General features: G+C 36.5%; 3 protein-coding genes across 3 annotated transcripts; all 3 read left to right on the plus strand.

Moving 5' to 3' along the window:
• The first annotated feature begins 4,121 nt into the window (after nt 1–4,121).
• LOC307021289 (sperm acrosome membrane-associated protein 4-like) lies at nt 4,122–14,155 on the plus strand. The gene is made up of 3 exons (XM_079653276.1): nt 4,122–4,279; nt 11,817–11,927; nt 12,929–14,155. The coding sequence occupies exons 1-3, from the start codon at nt 4,228–4,230 to the stop codon at nt 13,162–13,164; spliced, it is 399 nt and encodes a 132-aa protein (XP_079509402.1). The 5' UTR covers nt 4,122–4,227; the 3' UTR covers nt 13,165–14,155.
• A 767-nt stretch (nt 14,156–14,922) lies between these two features.
• LOC307021288 (uncharacterized protein) lies at nt 14,923–17,515 on the plus strand. The gene is made up of 3 exons (XM_079653275.1): nt 14,923–15,081; nt 16,103–16,213; nt 16,870–17,515. The coding sequence occupies exons 1-3, from the start codon at nt 15,030–15,032 to the stop codon at nt 17,103–17,105; spliced, it is 399 nt and encodes a 132-aa protein (XP_079509401.1). The 5' UTR covers nt 14,923–15,029; the 3' UTR covers nt 17,106–17,515.
• Nucleotides 17,516–18,452: 937 nt separating this feature from the next.
• On the plus strand, nt 18,453–20,188 carry LOC307022842 (uncharacterized protein). Its single transcript, XM_079655744.1, has 3 exons — nt 18,453–18,647; nt 18,957–19,067; nt 19,666–20,188. The coding sequence occupies exons 1-3, from the start codon at nt 18,596–18,598 to the stop codon at nt 19,878–19,880; spliced, it is 378 nt and encodes a 125-aa protein (XP_079511870.1). The 5' UTR covers nt 18,453–18,595; the 3' UTR covers nt 19,881–20,188.
• Nucleotides 20,189–21,557: the final 1,369 nt, after the last annotated feature.

Raw genomic sequence — 21,557 nt, forward strand, 5'->3', positions numbered from 1 at the left:
AAATGTAAAATACCTGTTTGTAAAATGATTCACTCCCTCCCTACCTTTGGTAGCAGTTAAAGAATTTAGTCTCTGTCAAATTTATCTCGATTTAGCAATCTTTCCCCAATGGGTGCAGCTCTATCGATTGCAGGTTGAATGGAGATCCTGAGCTGCAAATTGAAAGAAAATCCTGTTTGTGTGTTTTGTGATGTCTTTTGTGTGTTTGTTGTTGAGTTATTGAGTATTATAATGGCCTGTCTAGGGAGCCTCATTGCAATTTAGCTTAAGCTATAAATGTGGTGTTGTGTGCCATTTGTTTATACTTATAATGAACGATAAATAAAAAATGTAATTCTTAAAATGGGTTGATATCTGACCCTGACCACTCCAGGACTTTAACATTTTGCTGTTTCTGTGTAGCTTAGGCTTTGTGCTCAAACTCAATGTCTTGCTGCTGGAACACAACAGTTTTCTCAAGCTGCAGGTTTCTTGCAGACTGCATCATGTTTTCTTTCTCTTCACTTTAATCAGCTTGCCTTTACACACACACGTCTTCCAAGGCCTGTCACAGAGAATCACCCCCACTGCATGCTGCCACTACCATACTTCCTTCTGGGGATGCTACCTTTTGGTGATGTGATGTCATGTGACCTTTGAGCTATAGAAGCGTGGCCCCAGGGATGGGAGGGCTGGTTGTTGCACCACTGAAATACAAATCGACTTTTGTCTTCAACTCCTAACTTGTCCAAAGAGAGTTTTTTCATCTTTGCCTCTCTCCCATAAAACACCAGTCTGACTGTCCTTGTATCCAGTCTAAAAACAGTCAGTCATATGTTACACATGTTGTTGGCATGTCACATTATCAAATATATTTTATATCAAATAAAAAAAACAACCAGGAGAAATCCAACATTTTATTCAAGGTACAATACAATTGGTCAATACAATGCACGTTTTAGGTAGTTCTTAATTATTTAATTCAACCAGATGAAGGATTTGAAGTTATCATTATCAGACAAGCAAGATGAGCAAACAGCGGAAGTTTAGCAGCGTTGGTTTTAATCATCTTGTCCCTCTGCTTTGGAGACCTCTGCGGAAAATGTGGCTACCTGTAAATCCTCCTGAACATTGAACCATCAAAGGACAGGGAAAAGTCGACTACAATGACTAACTCCCATGATCCCATGCTACATCACAACGCCACCCAAGGAGGCAGAAAATTACACCTTGTGCTTTTATAGTTCTTTGTCGATGACTTTATCTAATATTGCAAAACACACAACTTGAGAATTCACGCTTATAGGCCAAATGTTAATATTTAAACCGTTCTGCTTTTGTTCCTCCAAAGTTACTATATTCATGTTGATATCAGCTGTCATTGCTGTGACTGATGTATTCAGGATTAGTTTGGCAGGCTTCTCCCACACGCCCTCTTTCCAAGTGAAGGGAGTTGAGAAACTCTGAGGATCTGTGGGCAAAACATTTCACCGGGCCCAAACAGCCTCCCGCTCAGCAAAGTATTTCAAAACGATTACTCTAAATATTTCATTTCATAACTGTCTCCCCTGCCAGCAGCAAACCATATCATGCCCCTTTTTAAAGTCACATGCCGAGATAATCATTAGACAAAAACAAACAAGCCTACCACTTACAAACACCAATGCTTTTGACTGATGTGGGCAAACAAACTGTGAACATGTTAGTAATTGCTTCATCCGTGACTCAACCCATCACTAACTAACCAATGCTTTGTCATCTCTCCCTGTTTACAAACACTCAGAAACAAACAGAGACAGAGAATGCTTTGGGACAAACTGGGCGAGACCAGACTTGCTGCGAATAATTCAGCTCATCCAAAGTCCTAAAATCTAGGTGAAGCCGTTTTATCACTGCGTCTCATTCATCTAGATCAGCACGTGGGGGAGGACCTGCAGAAACTTCCCTATCCTAGTTTGGACTTGATAGAAAACACAAAATATATTTTAAACTTGGATGATTGTTTCTTCAGGAAACAAACTGTAAAAGTTGTTTCTCTAAAACAAAGTGCTGGTTATCCAGCAGACATACGTGCAGAATTTGCATCAGTAACAAAATACCAGTCATTTCTCGAGGTAAACATGTCTGTGTACTCTTTTCTTATTACTTAGAGCCAAAAACACATTTGATAAAAAAGAATTCTTACTATGCATTCGAGTTTATCCATGCTCGATCCTATGTTTCAAAGCAAACTGAGACAACTGGTTTTTACTGATGAATAAACAAAAATGCTAACACAATTAAATAATTCCTTGCCTGATTATAACCTGATTTAACAATAAAAACACAAAATGTATCCCCTTTTCTACGGCCAACAGCTAAACTAAAATAAATTACATTCAATAGAAGTGTATGTGAGCAACAACAATTTCAAACAACCATTGCTTCTATATAGAGCTTTTGTGTTTTTCATGATCATAACCCTTTGTTATACAATGTGGGAACTTGGCCTCTTCCGCACTTTAGATTTTCCCAATTCTGTTACCTTGGCTTTAATGTCATTTGTGCATATCTTTTAAATATTCATGTAACAAGAGGAAGGTAGGTTTAAACTGTATGATATGGCTCTGTTAGTGTCCTTCCTACTGATGCGGACTAAGTCTGCAACTGACTATTATTCTCAGCATCGATAAAATGGTGGTAAAGACAGAATGCTGAGTAGACAGTTGAACCAAAAATAGGCTCAGCAGGAACATAAATAGACTATTATCCAATAATTCATTATGTTATGAAGCAAAGAATAAAGCAATCAGCGAGGAAGTGTACTGTGTCATTATAAGCTCATTTTCTTTAGAAATGTATTTCTTAAAAGCTGACCAGTTTCAATTTGAACTGACATGATATGTCATACTGATATTCTGTACAAACTGTGAAGTCCACTGAGACAAATGTAACATTTGTGATATTGGGCTATATAAATAAACATTGATTGACATGATATACACACACACACACACACACACACACACACACACACACACACACACACACACACACACACACACACACACACACACACACACACACACACACATATAAACAAACACACACTGAAACACACCAGCCAGGAGGTTTTAGATGCCATGACAGATTAGGATACTGTTTTTCACTGAGTCTCTTTGAGCAACAGGAGGACAGATAGTAATGATCTCAATTTGCTCAGTTAATGTTAATATCTTATCTTAGAGATGGTGTCTTGAAGTTGTTAAATGTAAACTAAAAAACATACCATTTAGGCTTTTGAAATTATATGTTCTATATATTATTACTTCACCTACTTCATTGTTATTAAGATGTACATTGTTATTCTATTTGTTAAGCTGTGGTACTGCTATTGCTGTTATTAAAGCCTTTAAATGTCTTCATGACATTTTTATCATTTTCGTCGTCACACATGCAGTCATGCATGCAGCAAACTGTTGAATTGATGTTGTCTTTTTTTACTGCCTACTTCTTCCATCTTATCTGTGAAGCACTTTGAACTGATTCACCTGCATGAAAGGTGCTATATACAGTTTGTTTGATTTAATAATTGACACTATAGATCACAATTAGAAGTGGATGAGTTAAGAGCCTCTAATTTGCAACTCATATTTCCTCCAAATTCCCCCACTACTGTTTATTTTCTAGACTGAACAAAAGCAAAACGGAAAGCATTGGTTTTAATCATTAACAATTACATGTATTAATAAGCGTGTCATCTCTATTGTTTATGCAATCTTAATCTAAATTAGCTGTGTAATTTAGATAGTGGAGTAAAGAGTACAATATTTGCTGCTGAAATTAAGTAAAGGTAAATAGCACCAGACAGTGATAAATGTACAGAGTGGCTACAAAGGTAATAAAACAACATTTAAGTCACCTTTCAGCTGCATCAAAACAATATAAATCCACACAGGATCGACATTGAGTTCAATACAAAGAAACCAGCATTCAAAAAATGTAATTTCCTGTTTTCCCAGCTTTCCCACACTCCTTGCAGGAATGTAATATCCCTTTAACTGTGAGTCACCCAGGTGGGAGAGTTTAGAAACTGGGTGGATTTCCCAGAAGACCTCCTCTGATTGGATAACAGTGACGTTCGGATGGGAGGTGGAAAATTATAAATGGCTAAAAAAGTTTGTTGTGTGATCAAATATTATAACGGTCTGAGTCCTCACACGCACACAGTATCTGCAAGAGTATAACTGTACCCTCCTTTTCTCCAAGATGAACAGAATTATTCTCCAGCTTTTGGCTGTCGGATTCTGCTTTGCAGTCGGTGAGTAAAAACGACATCAATTCTGATTAAGCCTTTTCATTTTAAAATGCCACGTTTTGCGTCATTCTACAGCGTGTCAAACTCACTTATCAAACAGTGATTAAAACCTAACGGACTTTAATTCCAGAGACATCGTTTAACTATTTCTGCTGAAGAAAATAACGTTTTTGCTACACAACATTTAGTGAGGCTGTGTTTTAATGTCCTTGGGTACCCTGAAAAATATCGGTTGGGTCTGCAGCGTATCGCTGTGTTAATCATTTAGACCTACTTATTTATTTTGTGCATGTTGTAGGCTAGATGATTAGGTTACGTTACATTTCAAAATGTTCCTTCTAGATTGATCTTTAATTTTTTCCGTGGTTTACATTTTTTTATAAAGATTTGCTAGACGAGAAAGCTCCTACCAAATACGTTTTCCTGGGGTGAAAAACTCATTAATGGCTTTATTTGTGGTTATTTTGGAAATGTGTCTCAGTTGAATGCTGAACCTCGAGGCAGATGTTGACAGGGTGTGTTCGCTACAAGTGGTGTACAGTGATTGGAGATTACATTTTTGATTTTGGTTATTGTCATAAATGATATACAATTTTTCTGGTTTTGTTGTGTGAGTTTTTAGTTGAATGGAGAACTAATTTGACAGTTGCAGATAAGACTCAGCTATGTTCATCTGTGCATTTGTTCTATCCATATACTTTTTTCTTTTTCAAATTCAATAAAAAAAAAAGCCTGATTAAAAAAAAAAAAAAAAGATAGTTAAAAACACATGTTTGAAGTTGGCTAGTAAAATAATGGGTTATACTGTTGCAACAAGTAGCTTAAATTAGTGTGCAGACAGTATGATCAAATTGAGCTTAAGGTTATAAATGAACAATGGAAAAGGTTAGGTTAAAGGTTTTCTAAGTGGGCTTAAAGTAATGTGCAACTATGGGTTAACAGTGGGGTAGTTAGCTCAAAGTAACACACAGATGGGCGGGATGGGCAAACAGGCTAGTTGAAGCCGTTAGCTTAAGTGACAGACAAACAGTTAAAACAATTAGCTCAAAGTATTGCATCAACACTTGAAATAGTAAGCTAATGATTGATTATGAATTTTAAGTTTATACAAAAAAAAAGTAAAAATGGTTGTGATTCAAGTATTTCAATTGTGACTATTTGCCGGTTTTCCTCATCATATCCAACATTAAATTGAACATTTGTTCTGTTGGTCAGAAAAAACTATAGGCTACATTTGAGAAACCACCTAAGTTTCTGGAAATGTATAATATAATTGTTTCTCTACTGTCTGTTATTCAAAAGAGAAGCGGTTAAATGCAAACAGTTTGGTTGCCAATGACTAGTGGACTCCTATTCAACGGACAGCTTAATTCTCACAACAAGTAGCTGCAGAGTTTTCCTGTTTGTATCCTCTGTGCACATCCCAGGCTTTACTTTAATGCTGTGATTACAGGTTCGGGTGAGGCAGCCTCTTTGTAGTAAGAGGGTGTCATTTTGGGCGCATTCTTCCAGACCTTATTAAAAGACTGAATCATGCCCCAACCTGCCAGCCATTGCATGAGAAATTCCTCACCTTGTAACAGTTGACGCTTTGCCCAAGTCTCAAATTCCACTCCGACAGAGGGTCTGTAGACTGGGCCCGTTATAATGGACATGTTATTCAGCTATTGTATTTTGAGTCTTTTGTTGTCCGATGTAATCCTTTGGGTACCCTACTCTCTGTTGTTAAAGTCTCCCGTTTCAAACCACACCCTAACTTTGAGGAACTATATTCCCATCTTGGCTGCTTTATTATACTTGACACGTGAAAACCTTTATCTTTTTAACCTACAAACCCTTTACTAAAGTTCTTGTTTGTGACAAAAGGTGATTCACAAATGCAGGTAATTATATACCGAGGTGACCAGGAGGGATGAAGAGATATGGGTGTGTGGGTGTGTTTGTTCCTTAGGGAGAAGCAGAGGATTCCAGATGAGTCTGATTGATTTTTGAAGTAAACATGTTACAGGCTACTGAGGTTTACCCAAGCACCAGCCGTCAGAATAAAGACAAAAATACTTGGATACTTTTGAACCCAGTTGTCAGTTAAGTTGTAAAATTGAGAGTAACATTTAGTGCTGATCAACTTTACTTTACTTTTTTACTTTATCTGCAAAAAAGCAGATTTTAATTCAGAGGTGGACAAAAAGCACTGTGTGCGACAAACAGTTAATGTGAAAACTCCTTCCATCAGTCTGGCTAATCAGCCTTCAAGGATCTGGGTACTGTGACCTTCGTGTGTGTGTGTATATATTCACAACACACACCTGAGTGTATTCACCCTAACCTTTTGTAAGGTTGTACGTGTAAGGATTATCATCCTGGTACATGCAGACGCTTTTAAGTCAGTCTGTACATATTTACCCTCCCCATACTTTTAGTACACTTGTTTGCGTATATGTTTTACGATATGACGTCTCCTTTTTAACTTTCCATGCGCAGTGGGACGGTATTTTAGCACATTGCTCTAAATGTGAGCCTAATTTCTGGCAGAGCGCTGATTGCTGTAAAAGCAACATCAAAGACACGATCAACCACATCAGAGCTATAATCACTTTTATTATTTCTAGCTCCTTGTTATTTTAGATTTTTACAGGATTTTCGTCTCTTAAACACAGCCAGTTTTTATTGGTATTTGTTCTCTGTCCCTTTGTGTTTTGGGTTCCTCCTTGTGTTCCTGTGGTAGAAACGGCAGAGCTGATGTTTATGATGTGTAGTTTTAGTGACAGAGCAGCAGAGGGCAGTATATGTCTGACACTGCACTTTGAGGGTGCCACACCTCAGAGATCAGACTGGGTTTGTTATCAAACTGCTTGAAAGAGGTAGAGAGTTTAGTTCAATTTGAAAAGGCTACTTTACTAAAGAATAGTCGCTGGTCACCTAGCAACCAGCATTATTTGTTGAATTATTTATCTGCACTAGCTCTTAATTTAGCTTAAAAGTAGTTTTGGGAAAACCTTGGGTTGTAAATCCCTTTTTGTATTAAATAACATAATACATTTTCTACTTAGCTACTTATCCCTACTCACTTCTAATTACCTACTTCTACTTGACCTAATGAAGGATATTGTAATCTTTGACCTAGTTGAATTTATTTTTACAGCCATAGTTGCCTAATAATTTGAAGAGGAAGACTTCATGTACAACATATTAATGGTTTAGTTTGTGGGTGTGATAGTGGAGTTGTATAAGGTGGCCTACTTATCCAGTCGGTGTCTATGGAGGTAACACACTTACGATGGATACCTCATACAACCCTACTTCAAACTACCAAAACTGTCCATTTATTAATAGATAAATATAGCAATTGAATTTCAATGTTACAATTTGTTTTTTAACGCCATTACACTCCTATCAGTTACTTCACTGGGACTCCACATTGAATGGCCCTTCGAATGTGTGTATTTTCAAAGCACATTTCTCAACGAGCTCATTGACGGTGCTTCAGGGGAAGTGACGTAATTGTCTGCACAATGGCTTCCAGGAATAAGAAAAAGACATGTTTCTCTCTCTATGCCAAAGTCTTCTTGAAGTCAAGAAGTCATATGCATCGTGACCTTTTAATCTCGGAAATATGTAGTGATGCCTGTCACCTGCCAATTCTCCCCCGCCTATTGCGTCTTGTTTTCATTAGACGCATACTTCGCTTCTTGATCCTTGGCCTGCGTTTTGAGTAAACACGCTGGCGTTGTCGCGATCACGAGAGGTGAGGATGCAACAAATTACATGTTGAGCCCCTTCTGCTACAGTGAACAAAATGCCCACTGTAATTGAACATCATTACACTTTAGTGATCCCATGTGACCTCCCCTCCGGACTGCCTCAGACTCTCCTCACCTCCACAAAGAACACTGTGTAAATGTGTGTTTTTATTATTTATTAAACCTTTATTTAACCAGGTGGTCGTCATCGATCTCTTTTTCAAGGTAGAACTGTGTCGTGTTTGGAAGACTTTATTATATGGAGGATCAGATTAGATTTCAGATGGCAACATGTTGGTCGGCATTGCAGAGCGCTAAAGTATTACTAGGTGTGACTGCAACAAGGCCATTTTATGTCTCTTCAATTAGTAATTATTTCAGATTCATTATTTGCTGACTTTTTACTTTATTGCGGTTTAGCTTAATTTTAAAACAAGTCAATCAGATATATGTTGCTTTTTGGAAAAAGATGTGAAGGTTGAATGTCTTCCAGATCAAGAAATCTTTGTGAGATCATATGTGAGAAGGCGCCAAATAGAAGTACAGAGGATAGTCAGCTCTTTCTGAGATGTAAGCTCTACTTAAACTCAGAAAAACGGGAACAAAAGGTGTGGTGCTGTTTCTGCACTAAGGTGTGGCCTTGTTTTGCATCTCTGAGGTAAAGGAGTGCGATATCTCGTGACATTATAATTGACACCAGGCAGACCAAAGGGATCATACAAAATGTATTTTGTCACTTGAAAATATCTCCTACACATTCTACCTTTTCAAATAAAACCCTCCCACTTTTGGTGAAGTCTTAGTTATTTCTCTACCATTTACTAATTATGAAAAGAAAGTGCAGACTAAGTATAACCAAACATGTCAGTGTCTGCTAAAAATGATGAATGGTCACGACTCAGCTCATCAAAGACCTAAGTCTCATCAGAAAATAATGATTGGTTGCTTGAGAGAAAATGCCTAGCTTGATTTTGATTTTGAAAATCTGTATTACTTACAGCCCTTCAATATTCATCATTCATTTAAAGTGAGACGATACATTCTTAAAAGAAGAAATATCACGTTATTTCTCCCTTCAACAACACAGAATAAAGTGCACCATTGACTTTAACCTACTTTGTCTGGAATAACTTATTGGGGGCTTATCTTGGCAAACACTCGATAAGATATTACTAGCTGACATTACTGAAAGGTTTTTCAGGTCTATTTATTATTGTTAATTTGTTCAATTATATAAACAATACAAAATCTAGTTTTAAAGTTGTTTGTTTTTGTAGCATTGAAGATTTAAATGTCAATGATCTTAATATAAATATTAAATCTGGGTGATTTCTAAGATTGCTTTTATATTATTGAATGTATTACTTTTACACACCTGAAGGTTAAACAAATGGTTACCAACTTGATTTGCTCATGTCCTTGTCAATGTGCATTTCTCCAATGGAAGTGGCATTTTCTGATTTAATCAGATGTAATTTTCTTTAGTCCTGAGGAGATAAAAAACAAGAGGAAAATTAAAGTCGGAGGAGGATTTCCTTGGTTGGAAATGCTCTTTTGTCCCCTCATTAGTTTTATGATCTGGGTCCTGATCACTGATTGGGTACCACAAAGTACAATTATACAGTGTAATACTAAAAAAACAAACATTGTAATCTTACAAGTCACTTGTCAGACTGTCAGGATCTTTTATAATCAGAGTATAAACTTTACTCGGAGGAAAATCCCTGTGTTAAACATGTACACACAGTACAACATACATGAACATTGGCTTTATTAACTTATTTGAATAGTTTTGAACTAAACACACAAAATATATCTTGATCTTACACAAAAAAAGGAAAGGGAACCTTCCAGACACATTATTTTTGTATAATGACTTCAGTGTGTACTGTCCACGGATGTCATGGGGTGTTTACATGGAAACTGGATCGGCAGGTTCCTGACAACAATGGCTTTACCGGAGCTACCTCATGGTGCAGTATCTCCCCTCCCAGCTCTGAGTCACACAGTTTTACAATGGCCGCCCGTCAATGCTTGATTCCTAACAAAGAACAAAGACGTAGTTTAAGTTTGTTGTCTTTACAATTTAAAATGTGTTCCATCTATTTACTTAGCAACACTCCCAGTCAAGTATTTTTTTTTTTATTGACCTTTAATAGCAGGAACGTCTGTCAAACTTTCTTCAGGCAGCACTGAGCAGATTTATTGTAAGATTCCAGCAAAATGTTCAGTGCATTTAACAATCAAAGCTTTGTTATTTGATCAGTCACAAAACAAGTGTACAGTTGCGTGCATGTAAGGCACTCCTCTGGTTTCTGAAAAAATTCAATGGTTGTACTGATCCTTTGCCTCATGTGACTTCATAAAGGGTTGAATTGACCAGGCCGTTATTACATTGGATTGAGTTTATTCACACTTTCTTCATTCATTATTATAACAGTTTATGTTTTTTTTAATTTTCCAATCTTTAGCACAGCTCAGTGGATGCTACAATCTCACGGTGCTAACAAAGTGACACTTCTGGTTGTTTTTACCTTAATTACACTCAAAATAATGCTTAGATTTTGATCAACAATAACACATATTTTCAGCCCAAATCATACACAATACAACCTTATTTAGAAAAGAGAACAGCAACCAGTGATGCAGCATAAATTGCAAATAATAACTTGCATAAACAAATGAAGCAGACTTATATAAGTGGACCGATTGTGACAGAAAGTATGAGAGGGGAAGTATCAGAAATTTTGAAAACAGGGAAATGAAGGTGATAAAGTGGAAGTAGTAATGTGAACAAGGTTGTGAGACTGTACTGTGTTCATATTTGATTATTCTTTCTGGGTATGGTTGTGCTCTTGATCCAACAACATCAAACAAGGTGTGGCTGATGGTGATAAAGTTATAGAACGAAAACATTTCTCCTTCTCTAACTTACCTCAAGGCCTCATTCCAAAATAGCGGATTGATTGACCTACCTATCTTTAATTATAATAAAGTTATTAGTTCATACACATCCAAAGTTACAAAAACTGACAATGAATGGGAAGAATACACGTTACTTGTAGCACTTCTTGAAGGTGCTGGTAAAAAAGTATATTGATTTCTTGTTATGAAACTTCTAAATAAATTCCAGGCTATGATATGAGATTTTATATAGTCGTTTCATGTCAAAATTGGCAAAGTTAACCCTGATATTCGTGAATTGAAAAAGTTTCTCCAGTCTATTTTGCTCTCCATAAGAGTTAACTTGTCTTCTAGATGTAAATCTGTTAGGTGGTGTATTAACATTTGCCATGTCTGTGAATCTATTTCCTGATGTCCCTCACATTCATCACTACATGCTGCTCTGGATTTGTCCAAATTGTATGGTGGTCGTTAAAAACTTGCTTCTGTCATGTAGGCTCATCTCTGTGAGTTGGACTGGTAATATCCTGAGCAAATGAACATCCCGGGTTGATCCCCTATGACCTTTTTAGACCCGTTATCTGTAAGGCAGGCTTTTGTCAACAAACCTCGACTATAAACCCACCTTCCAAACTAATGGTTTGAATGTATATGTTCTTAAAAGGGAACTATTATCTGTAGTCTGCTGTCATTTTGTGTCTGTAAACTGATCACAACTGTGAAACTGAATACTTTAATCCTTGAAAGCCTTTGTTTCAGACACACAAGAGAATGTTTTATTAGCTACGTTTGTCTCATATCTTTGTCTGTGGAGAACCTATTTAAGCTAATTCTGCTATTCTTCTTCCTCTCCCCTTGTTTCCTCCATCTTCCTCCTGTGTCCCTCCAACTCGCAGGTCAAGCCCTGCAGTGCTACAAATGCAAAATCGGCTTTGGCGACTTCTGCATAACCACTAAAACAACATGTGCAAGTGGAGAACAATGCTTCAGTGGTCGTGGGGAAGCAGGTAAGAAGCTAACAATCTCACCAGACGACATTCTCCTAAAGAACGGTCGTCACCAACACTCATGACTCCACATCGTGTGCATTCTTGACACCTGTAAAATTAATTTCAAGGTTGAGGGTTATTATTTTCCCAGGACAATTGCATGATTTTATAATTGGTTGATCAACAGAACATTGTAGTAAGTTTAAAACATGGATTCCTAATCAGGGCTCCCATTACCTCATTTGGTACTTTCACAGTGGCCCGGAGATACAAGGAAATATTTTCAAGAAGCTCAACTATTCACCAGTCAGTTTTAACACATTCAACATTAGCTGTTTACACTTTAGGATAAAAGTCATGAATAAACAGTTTAAATGGTTAGCATAGTACTGGAGGAAAAATGATATGGGTTGAACTTATATCCATCCAAAATAGGTTGATGTTACATGACTTGACTTGACTGAAAAGCTGGTATTCTTGTGCCCACACAATCTACCCAACCCTATGCACTAAAGTATAAAGTTTGCAAGATCAAAGTAAATATTCAACTTTAAAACCACATGAATTAAAATGTCATCAGTTGCGGCTCTAGACAAACTCACCTTTGTGCATTTTTTTATGTTCCATTTATATGATTGAAAGATTGGATCTTGTGAAATACATCATAGTGAACAAAAATCCTGCGTCAACTTTATGTCAATGATTTAGTAACTTTATATTCCTTAACAAGCTTCAGCTGCTAATTGATTGTTTTTAAAATCATAACGAAATGAATAAGACCAATGGCTGCCTGGAAAAGTAGTTAAAAAAACGTATTTAGATCCAGACCTTGATAAGAGTTTTTTTTTAATGAAATAGTTTTAGAGTTTTTTGTTCCATATGGATTTTTACCCTAGATGAATTATGTGATTTCCTGGAAATGTGTGTCAAGGTCAGCCAACTAACACATTGGGTGCCTTGCACTGCACAACACTTTTAACAATAGATGCTGATTGTGTGTGTTTGCTGTCACTCTACAGCTGGCTTTGTGGACATTAAGAAGAAGGGCTGTCTAGCGTTGGCTAAGTGCAACATGACCGAAAACACAGACTTGCCCTATTCCATTTCCTCTTCCAACACCACCGTGTACAGCATGACCAAGACATGCTGCAACACCGACCTGTGCAACGCTGCTCCTGGCCTGCCCGGGGCCTCCGGGGTGAGCCTGGCCCTCGCCACCATCACTGCTCTGTTCATGGCCAACATCATGGCTTGACAGAAAAACGCAGACAACACGTACAGCCATAAAACACACACACTACATATTGTACACACACCAGCACTAAAATGTTTCACTTATCTGCTTACACGTGATTTTTGTCCTCTGCATCGATCATGTATTGGATTTTAGATTAATTAGTTAGCTATCCTCATTTCAATTCAAGAGATATTAAAATGTTAGTTCATAGACTATTTAAAGATTAGCACAAGACATGAAATATGATTTTAAGAATCCCCCCCATCTGCTTAACCTGCAGTTCATTTGGGTTTGTGTAAAGTTTAGTTGACAAATCACAGGTTAGGCATTTCACTCTGTGACAGAGTTGTTATAAGTTAAAGGAATAGTCCAACATTTTGGGTTTCGTTTGTGTGAAATTAGTTGAATTTAAAAGATCAGAATTACTACAGTACACAAATTTAAAGTTGTTCTTCTCATCGGACTCGATGCAAGTAGAGGAATTATCGCATTAAACAAAATGTTGGACAATTCCCTGACTTTATTGCTTTTAACCCACTGTATTATCATTTTAGATGCATAATATCGCAAACATATGGATTTCAAAGCTTCTATGAACATTTATTTTTCTATTCACTTCATTGATGGCCTTTGGTTTATAACTGTGTTTCTAACATCATGTAAATCTTTTGAAAAGATTTCAGTTTGTTTTTTTCATTTTAAAATATTTGTTTAAAATCCACTCTTACTTGTGAACGGTTATCTTTCCTGGTTTCAAATGTATATGAGAAGAATGTGATTCAATCTGATTGTGTTTGCAGGTTTTGAAATGTATTCGATATTGCAGCATTCCAAATGTCACAGCTGATTTTTAGATATACTCTATTTTACACAAATCGTTATCAAATGTAATTAACCAACACTTTTGGCATTATTCTCCACGAAAGAGTCTGAACATTTTGGCGAAATTGCTAATATAGATAAACATTGAAGATGTCAATAAATATCCAAATTGGGAAAAAACACAAAACTCTTGTGTGGCGTCAGTGGTGTGATTTGGTTTCTTCTTTCTAAATATCACCGGCTCGTTGCCTCCCTGCAGGACCGACTGGTTCTTCAGGTTTCAGCGCCGAACACCGGAGACTGGAATGAAGATCGTCATCGCTCCTAATTCCAGGTGTTGGCACACAACATTCATTTTTGCTGCATGAGGACATCTACAGCAATGATGCAAACAAAGAGCTTTAAGCCATAAATCATCATTTTATCACCCAATGCTTATTTGTTTTTAAATGCAGTCTGACATTTAGCATCTGGGAGCTTTAATAAAGTCAAAGTTAACATACTCGTAACAAATATTTCATAAACCAACATCTTTTTTTATAAAAATGTATTCCACATATTTTTGAATTAGTGAATTGATAATAAATGAGAAATTATTTATAAACTCAAACAACAGATATTCTCAGGCTTTGGCTGCACAGAGTGGAAAGATGTAATCTTAAACTGGGTGTTTCCAGGTTTTCCACTTCTGTTCTAACAAAACAATATGAATATATTCTTTACTGACAATTAATCAATTAAAATGGCAACAAAAAAGCACTCATTGTGAAAATTCAATCTCGTGATTCAATGCGCAGATACTGACTGATTATTTAACTTGAATGACTGGCTTAGGCAGTTCCTACAGCTCATGACTAATTACAATGGCTGCCTCAATCATCTGTCACATCCCTCCGTTGGATCTTCCCCAAAGGTGAGGACAAAGGACCTGAAAAACCCCTTCTTGTCCCCTCCCTACCTGTGTCTGAACTGTATAAATATCTGGCCTCATCGATCAGCATCACAGGAAGGATTTTCTTTTTCTCTTCGAGCAGCAACCAAGAACAAACCAACACGACAAGATGGCAAAGATCGTTATTGGAATCCTTGCAGTTGTTGCACTTTTCATGCTGGGTAAGCTTTAACAACTATTAATATTTGACCACAAAATATATTACTGGAAATAGAGATGTCAAACAAAGTATGGTAAAAAAAATCTTAAACGTGTTGGTATACTTGATAGACTAAAAAGGCGGGAACACTTTTCTCTCCTTTTTCATAAGCTTTTACTGAATTTTGACACATTTTCTTCCTATTGGTTCATTTAATGTATTATCACTCAATTGTTGATTATAGCAAGACAAATATCACAGGTGAATTCAGCTTGTTTAGCACATTTAGGAATAATTTCCTTTGCCCAAACTGGTGGGACAGTGGTGTGTTTTGGTGAAAATTAGCACATTTCAAAGTTTCCTGAGAAATACTTTTTAAAGGGGTCAATTCAACCAAATTTGCTCAAAACAACAGTTTGGAGAAATCTCAACTTATGTTTCCGACCACACAATTACTTGGGACAAATCAAACTGAAATGACATATTTATTATTTTTAAAAAAGAGAATCAAAAAAAAAAAAAAAAATCTTTTTTTTAATTTTATTTTAGTTAAAAAATCAGAGCCCTTTGACTATTTAAATTCTCGAAATAACCTGACAACCTGCTGAAAGTGTGAATCACTGAGTTGCATCCTTTCATACCTGATATTTTCCGTGATGTTGAGTATCCAAAACAGTCTTGATGAAATCGGCATTATGTTTCCTCATACTTCAGTCAGAGTTTGATTGCTTGTTTACCAGGGCGGGGTTTGACGTCTTTTAATTGTGACACAGCACAGGGTGTGGTGTGTCACAAATTCCACAAAACAATGTTAGCCAACCTGTACTTAAACCTAACCGATAAACATACACTCTTTGAAAACAAGTGTATTATGGGTACATTTCAGAAAAGTCTAAACAAATGTCCCCCAATTAATGTTTTTATTCAATCAGTTAAAATAAAGTTCAGTGTTTTGTTGATTATTTGTTTCAGTTTGAGACACAGGTAGTTGTTTAATCAAACTGTTCTGAAATAACTTTAAATGATATTATTTTGTGTTTCAGCTGAATCCCTGGAATGTAACAAATGCAGTTATAGTCTGTTGGGCTACTGCCTCAGCAGCAGCACAAAGACTTGCACAACCAACACCAGCGTCTGCTACACCGGAAGAGCCAGTAAGTCAACTCCTAATTGCCTAATGTGCACCCCCTTTACATTCAAACATTATGCAACAAAAACACATGACTAAATTAAAACCACTCCCAAATACTGTGACACATAGATCAACAGGCACACCCAAATGTTACTATATACACATGTTTTCCCTTGAAGCTTATTCAAAGTAGTGATTCCTTAATCCATTTTTGGGGGTGAATATAGGGTTTTAATTCCATTATGTCAACAATGTTATTTTACGTATCCTTCAAAACCTGCATGCTAGTTTGGAAGTTGCTGAAAGTAGAGAAGTACTTTTATTGTCTTGAAACAAATAAACTTGTATTTCCAGTTTGTGGGGTTTTGGTTTCAGATCAATTGAAAATAAATGAACAAGTGAAGGGAGGAGACAGTGTACAACAAAAAAGCAGTGTGCAAACTACCAATTAATTCACATGGTTAAATAAAACTACAGCAACGACTAAAAACTGTCAATGTAAATGTAATACAACATATATAAATGTTCCCATTCTCTAATGGATATACTAGTAAAGAAATTGCAGTTAAACATATAAACACTCAAATTATTACCTGTACCTGAAAACATTGTCTGATCAAATAATAGGTTAATTTCCACCTCTGTAACTCTTAATACCACTCAACCGTTTCTCCTCAGCCTTCAGTGCACTGACCTCTGTGGGCTTCAACACCCAGGGGTGTCAAGAGCCCCTCGGCTGCAACATCACCACGAATGGTACCTTGGCCGGTGTCAACTACTCAGTCAAAGTCGAGTGTTGCTCAGCAGACAAGTGCAACCCCATCAAGACCAGCGGCGCCCCATCCACCAAGATGACCTTCACCGCCGTCATTGGTGTCGCCGCCATGGCCTCCATGCTGGGAAGCATCCTGTAACATGATTTTAAAAAATCACAAAAACAGCTGCTCCTAAAATGCATTTGATATAGATGTTTTAGTACAAAATTACACCATTCTGGGTTTTCACATGACCCAAAGCAATATCTTTGGATATGAGTGATTGATTATCTTTATGCTCATATACCTAGAGACTCTTTATTTTTCATAACTCAGGTCTTGTCATGTCAGGGAGTTTAGTTGTGATGACAAGTTATATAACATCTCAAACTATGGTGTCCACATCATGGAAGTTGATCAATGGGATGTTTCAGGGGAACATTGAGATTGTAAATCTTCTACGCTATTATTTTGCTTTCTTTTTAAATCATTTTTTATTTATCCTTTTAACTAATCTGTGTCTTACTGGACAAGTAAGATGTGAAAATAAAGAAAATTGTTGAAGAAAATCTGTTGTCTCTGCTATTGTTCTTATTTTAACATGCATCCATTTAATGTCAGACCGCTGCTGGCCGAGAGGCAGATTACGCCTGGCCATTCACGTTCAAACTCACACTTAACACAGAGTACACAATATTATTTTACTTCCAATATTCTACTTCACTGATTCCCAAAAAATACCACTTGAATGGTTGAAAAGTAACAATCATATTAAAAGCAACATCAGCTTAAAAATAATTAGCCTTCCAATATAGTTTGTTTAAAGCAATGAATAGATGGATCCAATTCATGGAAACAATACAGGATGTGTACGTAGCAAAGGGACAAAAAATATCACAACGAATGATTCATTATGGAGTAACTAGGGTATACAAATGTACCTTTCTGTCCACCAGATTAATGGCTAGTGATTGTTTGAATATTACCATCCACTCAATAGAACAAAAATATGTGGGTCTTTCTTTTCTAGCGCAGTAATACAATGCTGCATTCATTCACTGACACATGACATGGAAACTACAGAACAAAAATAGAGTTCTCAATAAAGAAACTGCAGTATTAGCCATCTTTAATAACATGTGCTAAGTCACATTTCGACTGCTGAAAGAAATTGAATTGATAAATAAGGCCAGCTTTAAGTCCCCGGATAGGCACTTCATTGAGTGGAGGTAATTGGAGAAAGGAGGATGATGGCAAGGCTTTCATTCTTGCTGCTGTCAGACTGCACAACCAGCAATTATATATGCAATAATTTGGATGGGGTTCAGCCTGTTTACTGTATTTTCTGACTTTATTTCACTCTACTGTTTACTTAATAATATACTTTTGTACTTCCTCTTGTTGTTGCACCCTTTTTTAACTGTGAATGTCCCCATTGTAATACATGACTAATAAAGGATTATGTTATCTTCATTCCTGTTACATTCAACCCTCACAAAGGTTCTTATCAGTACTGTTGATCCGTACAGTATTACTGATAACTCCCCCATGTATAAAGATGTTGACCATGACTGCTTCTGAAAGTAAGCGCTTAAGGATAAGAGGCTGACCAACTTGTGGCATTTTTACCTGCCGAATCATCTAAAAACATGAGCAAACTACTGTGGAGCTGTGCAGCATTATTCACTCTCTTTGTTACAGGTAAGAGTTTTCACTGTATTTTGCAGATGTCAAATGTTTAACCTTGTGGATTGGCTCAAATGTTAAAACCTACGTCAATGTCATACACATGTATTGGATTTAGGCACCTTGCAAGGTCATGAAAGCGACTCTCGATATGTACTTTGTGATTACAGCCAGTGCTTGTTTGATAAAGGTTCGCCTGAATGGAGTCAGATATATGTGGCTTTGGTTAAACTTGTTTTCCTTCAGTACATAACAAATGGTTCACACTCTGAGATCTAAAAATGTTCCTTTTTCCTATTTCCTGTTCGCTTTTTGTTTCCACAGTTGAGGCGCTCTCCTGTTACACCTGTAATGTGAAAATCCTGGGGTACTGTTTGATCGAGAAAACTGTAAATTGCACCGAAGCTCAGGACAGATGCTTCGTTGCAGTTGCCAGTAAGATGAACAGCTAATGACTCATTAATCATCTTTCTACAATGAAAACAAATGCCCAATAACACACACAGTGTTTGTCTCATAACCACAACATTAGATGGGGGAAAACTGCACTGAAATTTGATTTGCTGTTGATTAAGAATGTCACCTGAAGCATTGAGTGACCAGGCCTGCCTTGTAAAAGGCTACAAAAAAGAATAACAGAACTACCTGACATAATTAATTAATTCTCATATAGCCGTATTTGTATTGGCAAATAAAATAAAATACATAGGAATTGGGTTAAAACAACGTGATTCGACAAAATATGTATTAATTAAATGGGAGAAAAACTGATATTGATCAAATATATAATGGGAGAGATTATCAGCAGGAGTCATTAGAAATAATTGTGTGGATTTTAAATGTGAATTATTGTGTATCATATCTGAATAACTTAAATAAAGGGCAGATTTGTATTATATCTATATTTTGCTATGGGTCCAATAAAATATATGCTAAAAAAACTAAACAATTGTCACAATATGTGTTAATTCCCGTATAAACTCTTCTTTAGGTGTTTAAAAAACATCAAGTTTCTCCTCTTTGCTTCCTCCAGAATTCAGTTCCGACCTGTTGGATATCCATGAGCGTGGCTGCACAGAACGTTCAAAATGCATCAACAGTAGTGGGTCCATCCTGAACGTGAAATACACCATCACGGAGACCTGCTGCAGCAACAACCTGTGCAACGCAGCGGCCGCCCCCCCGCTGCCCCTCACTGCCGCTCTGGCTGCTGCTCTGGTGGCAGTGTGGAGTCAGTGGGGCCTTTAAAGACCACTGTAGCAGGAAGAAAACATGTTGCTGCACATATAGATGTTTTAGTCCTTTCATTTATTCTTAGTGCTTTAATGATGTGTCCCGATGATATATGATGGAGGGATAGTAGCTGCATATTTCTTCACATGGTAGGACTGAATAGGCTTTCTCCTTCATTTACATATATACTTAATTTGATTTAAAATAATCAGACATGCATGAGACCTTTGTATTGGCTGGATTGTGTTTGATTTATTTAGTGCTTAAAGCAACCTTATCTCACCACTGGTGGTTGCAATAATAAAGTTTTTTTTATTTCTGTTTATCTGTGTTTATTTGGAGCAAAGCCTCCCAAATTACTCATATAATACTAGCACACTTTCTATGAGACAAGGTAGTAAAAGCAGATGTTAAACAAACAAAGAGGTATCATTCTACCTTTTTACTTTTTTTATTGAAAAAGAGATACAAGACTTACAATGTTACAACTGAAGCAAACTTTTTCCTCCATTCTTTTCCTAACAAGTATTGCTCCAACATCTCCCACCTATCCCATCCACCACCTACATTTAAAGTCCATTCGGAAATGCAAGTTTTTCACACAATTGACTACCTGCAAGAAAGTAAACTTTAAGACTTCAAACAGAGATAATTTTTGAAGAAAGTCCTCCCTTTCTTTGATGTAAGTTAATGCTGTTTCAAAATGTTGAATTATTCTTCAGAAGACCAAGCATTGCAGCCTAAGATAAAACCAACTTTTCAATTAACTTTTCATCAGGCTCATGGTCTGAAATTTCAGTCAAAAGTCAAATTTGTATTCTCAATCTATATTTCAACCTCAATTTTATTGTACAATTGAAAGTTAAGATTTGAATTGAGATAATTTTGTTTTACTTTTCCTTGAATGAACAATGCATCTTCTATCACCATATTATGCCATCCTTCTTTAGCTCCATGAAGGGAGTGTCCCCTCGTTGCTTTTACAAAAGATCCTAATATTTGTTGAATAATTTTAGACTGAAGCTTTGTTGTCTGAAGCTTTAGAAAATGCATGTGTTGTTGCTCAGAAGTTCACAACTGATCAAACATACATGTAAATAAAATGTGTACACACACAGAGGCATAATTTACTTTTTGAGTTATATCTTTTATATATCCTAGATCTTTATTTGTAGCAGCTCATATCCACAGCTCAGACTGATCTCATATGTTTTTAAGAGATATTCTGATATGTTGAATATGTTGAAATTAAGCTTGTAGGCTATTTTATTTGTAAAGAGATACAAATCAAATAGTTGTGTTTATCTCTACCAGGATACAATGAATGCCAAAGAGTGTATAGAAAGCTTTCAAATGTATGTCCTCCCAGAGCATTACTAATTTCAGCAAATACGACATGCTCCTGTAAAAGTGAATAACAACTGCTGATCAGGAAATATGTTTTGTACGAAATGATGGCAATGTATTTCATAGTTAATTTGGTAGACTGTGTTGATTTTCTAAATACTCTCATGTTCTTAAACATTTTTCTTTTGTTCTGAGTACGCATGACTTTAGTATTTCTAATATGCAAACTATGAGGCCTTAGGCTGAAAACTGAAAGCCACAAATAACTGGAAACTCCTGCTATGCTCATACAGTGTGGGGAAACTCTTTCCTCTTTTTATTTCTTTATTCTTATACTTTTGACAA

Source organism: Notothenia rossii (genome assembly GCF_949606895.1).
Source record: "Notothenia rossii genome assembly, chromosome: 10".
Classification (NCBI taxonomy): Eukaryota; Metazoa; Chordata; class Actinopteri; order Perciformes; family Nototheniidae; genus Notothenia; species Notothenia rossii.

Coding starts and splice junctions, on each gene's coding strand:
- LOC307021289 (XM_079653276.1), top strand. CDS start 4,228: ATGAACAGAATTATTCTCCAGCTTTTGGCTGTCGGATTCTGCTTTGCA. Junction 4,280..11,816: donor CGGATTCTGCTTTGCAGTCG/GTGAGTAAAAAC, acceptor TCCAACTCGCAG/GTCAAGCCCTGCAGTGCTAC. Junction 11,928..12,928: donor CAGTGGTCGTGGGGAAGCAG/GTAAGAAGCTAA, acceptor GTCACTCTACAG/CTGGCTTTGTGGACATTAAG.
- LOC307021288 (XM_079653275.1), top strand. CDS start 15,030: ATGGCAAAGATCGTTATTGGAATCCTTGCAGTTGTTGCACTTTTCATG. Junction 15,082..16,102: donor TGTTGCACTTTTCATGCTGG/GTAAGCTTTAAC, acceptor TTTGTGTTTCAG/CTGAATCCCTGGAATGTAAC. Junction 16,214..16,869: donor CTGCTACACCGGAAGAGCCA/GTAAGTCAACTC, acceptor GTTTCTCCTCAG/CCTTCAGTGCACTGACCTCT.
- LOC307022842 (XM_079655744.1), top strand. CDS start 18,596: ATGAGCAAACTACTGTGGAGCTGTGCAGCATTATTCACTCTCTTTGTT. Junction 18,648..18,956: donor ATTCACTCTCTTTGTTACAG/GTAAGAGTTTTC, acceptor TTGTTTCCACAG/TTGAGGCGCTCTCCTGTTAC. Junction 19,068..19,665: donor ATGCTTCGTTGCAGTTGCCA/GTAAGATGAACA, acceptor TGCTTCCTCCAG/AATTCAGTTCCGACCTGTTG.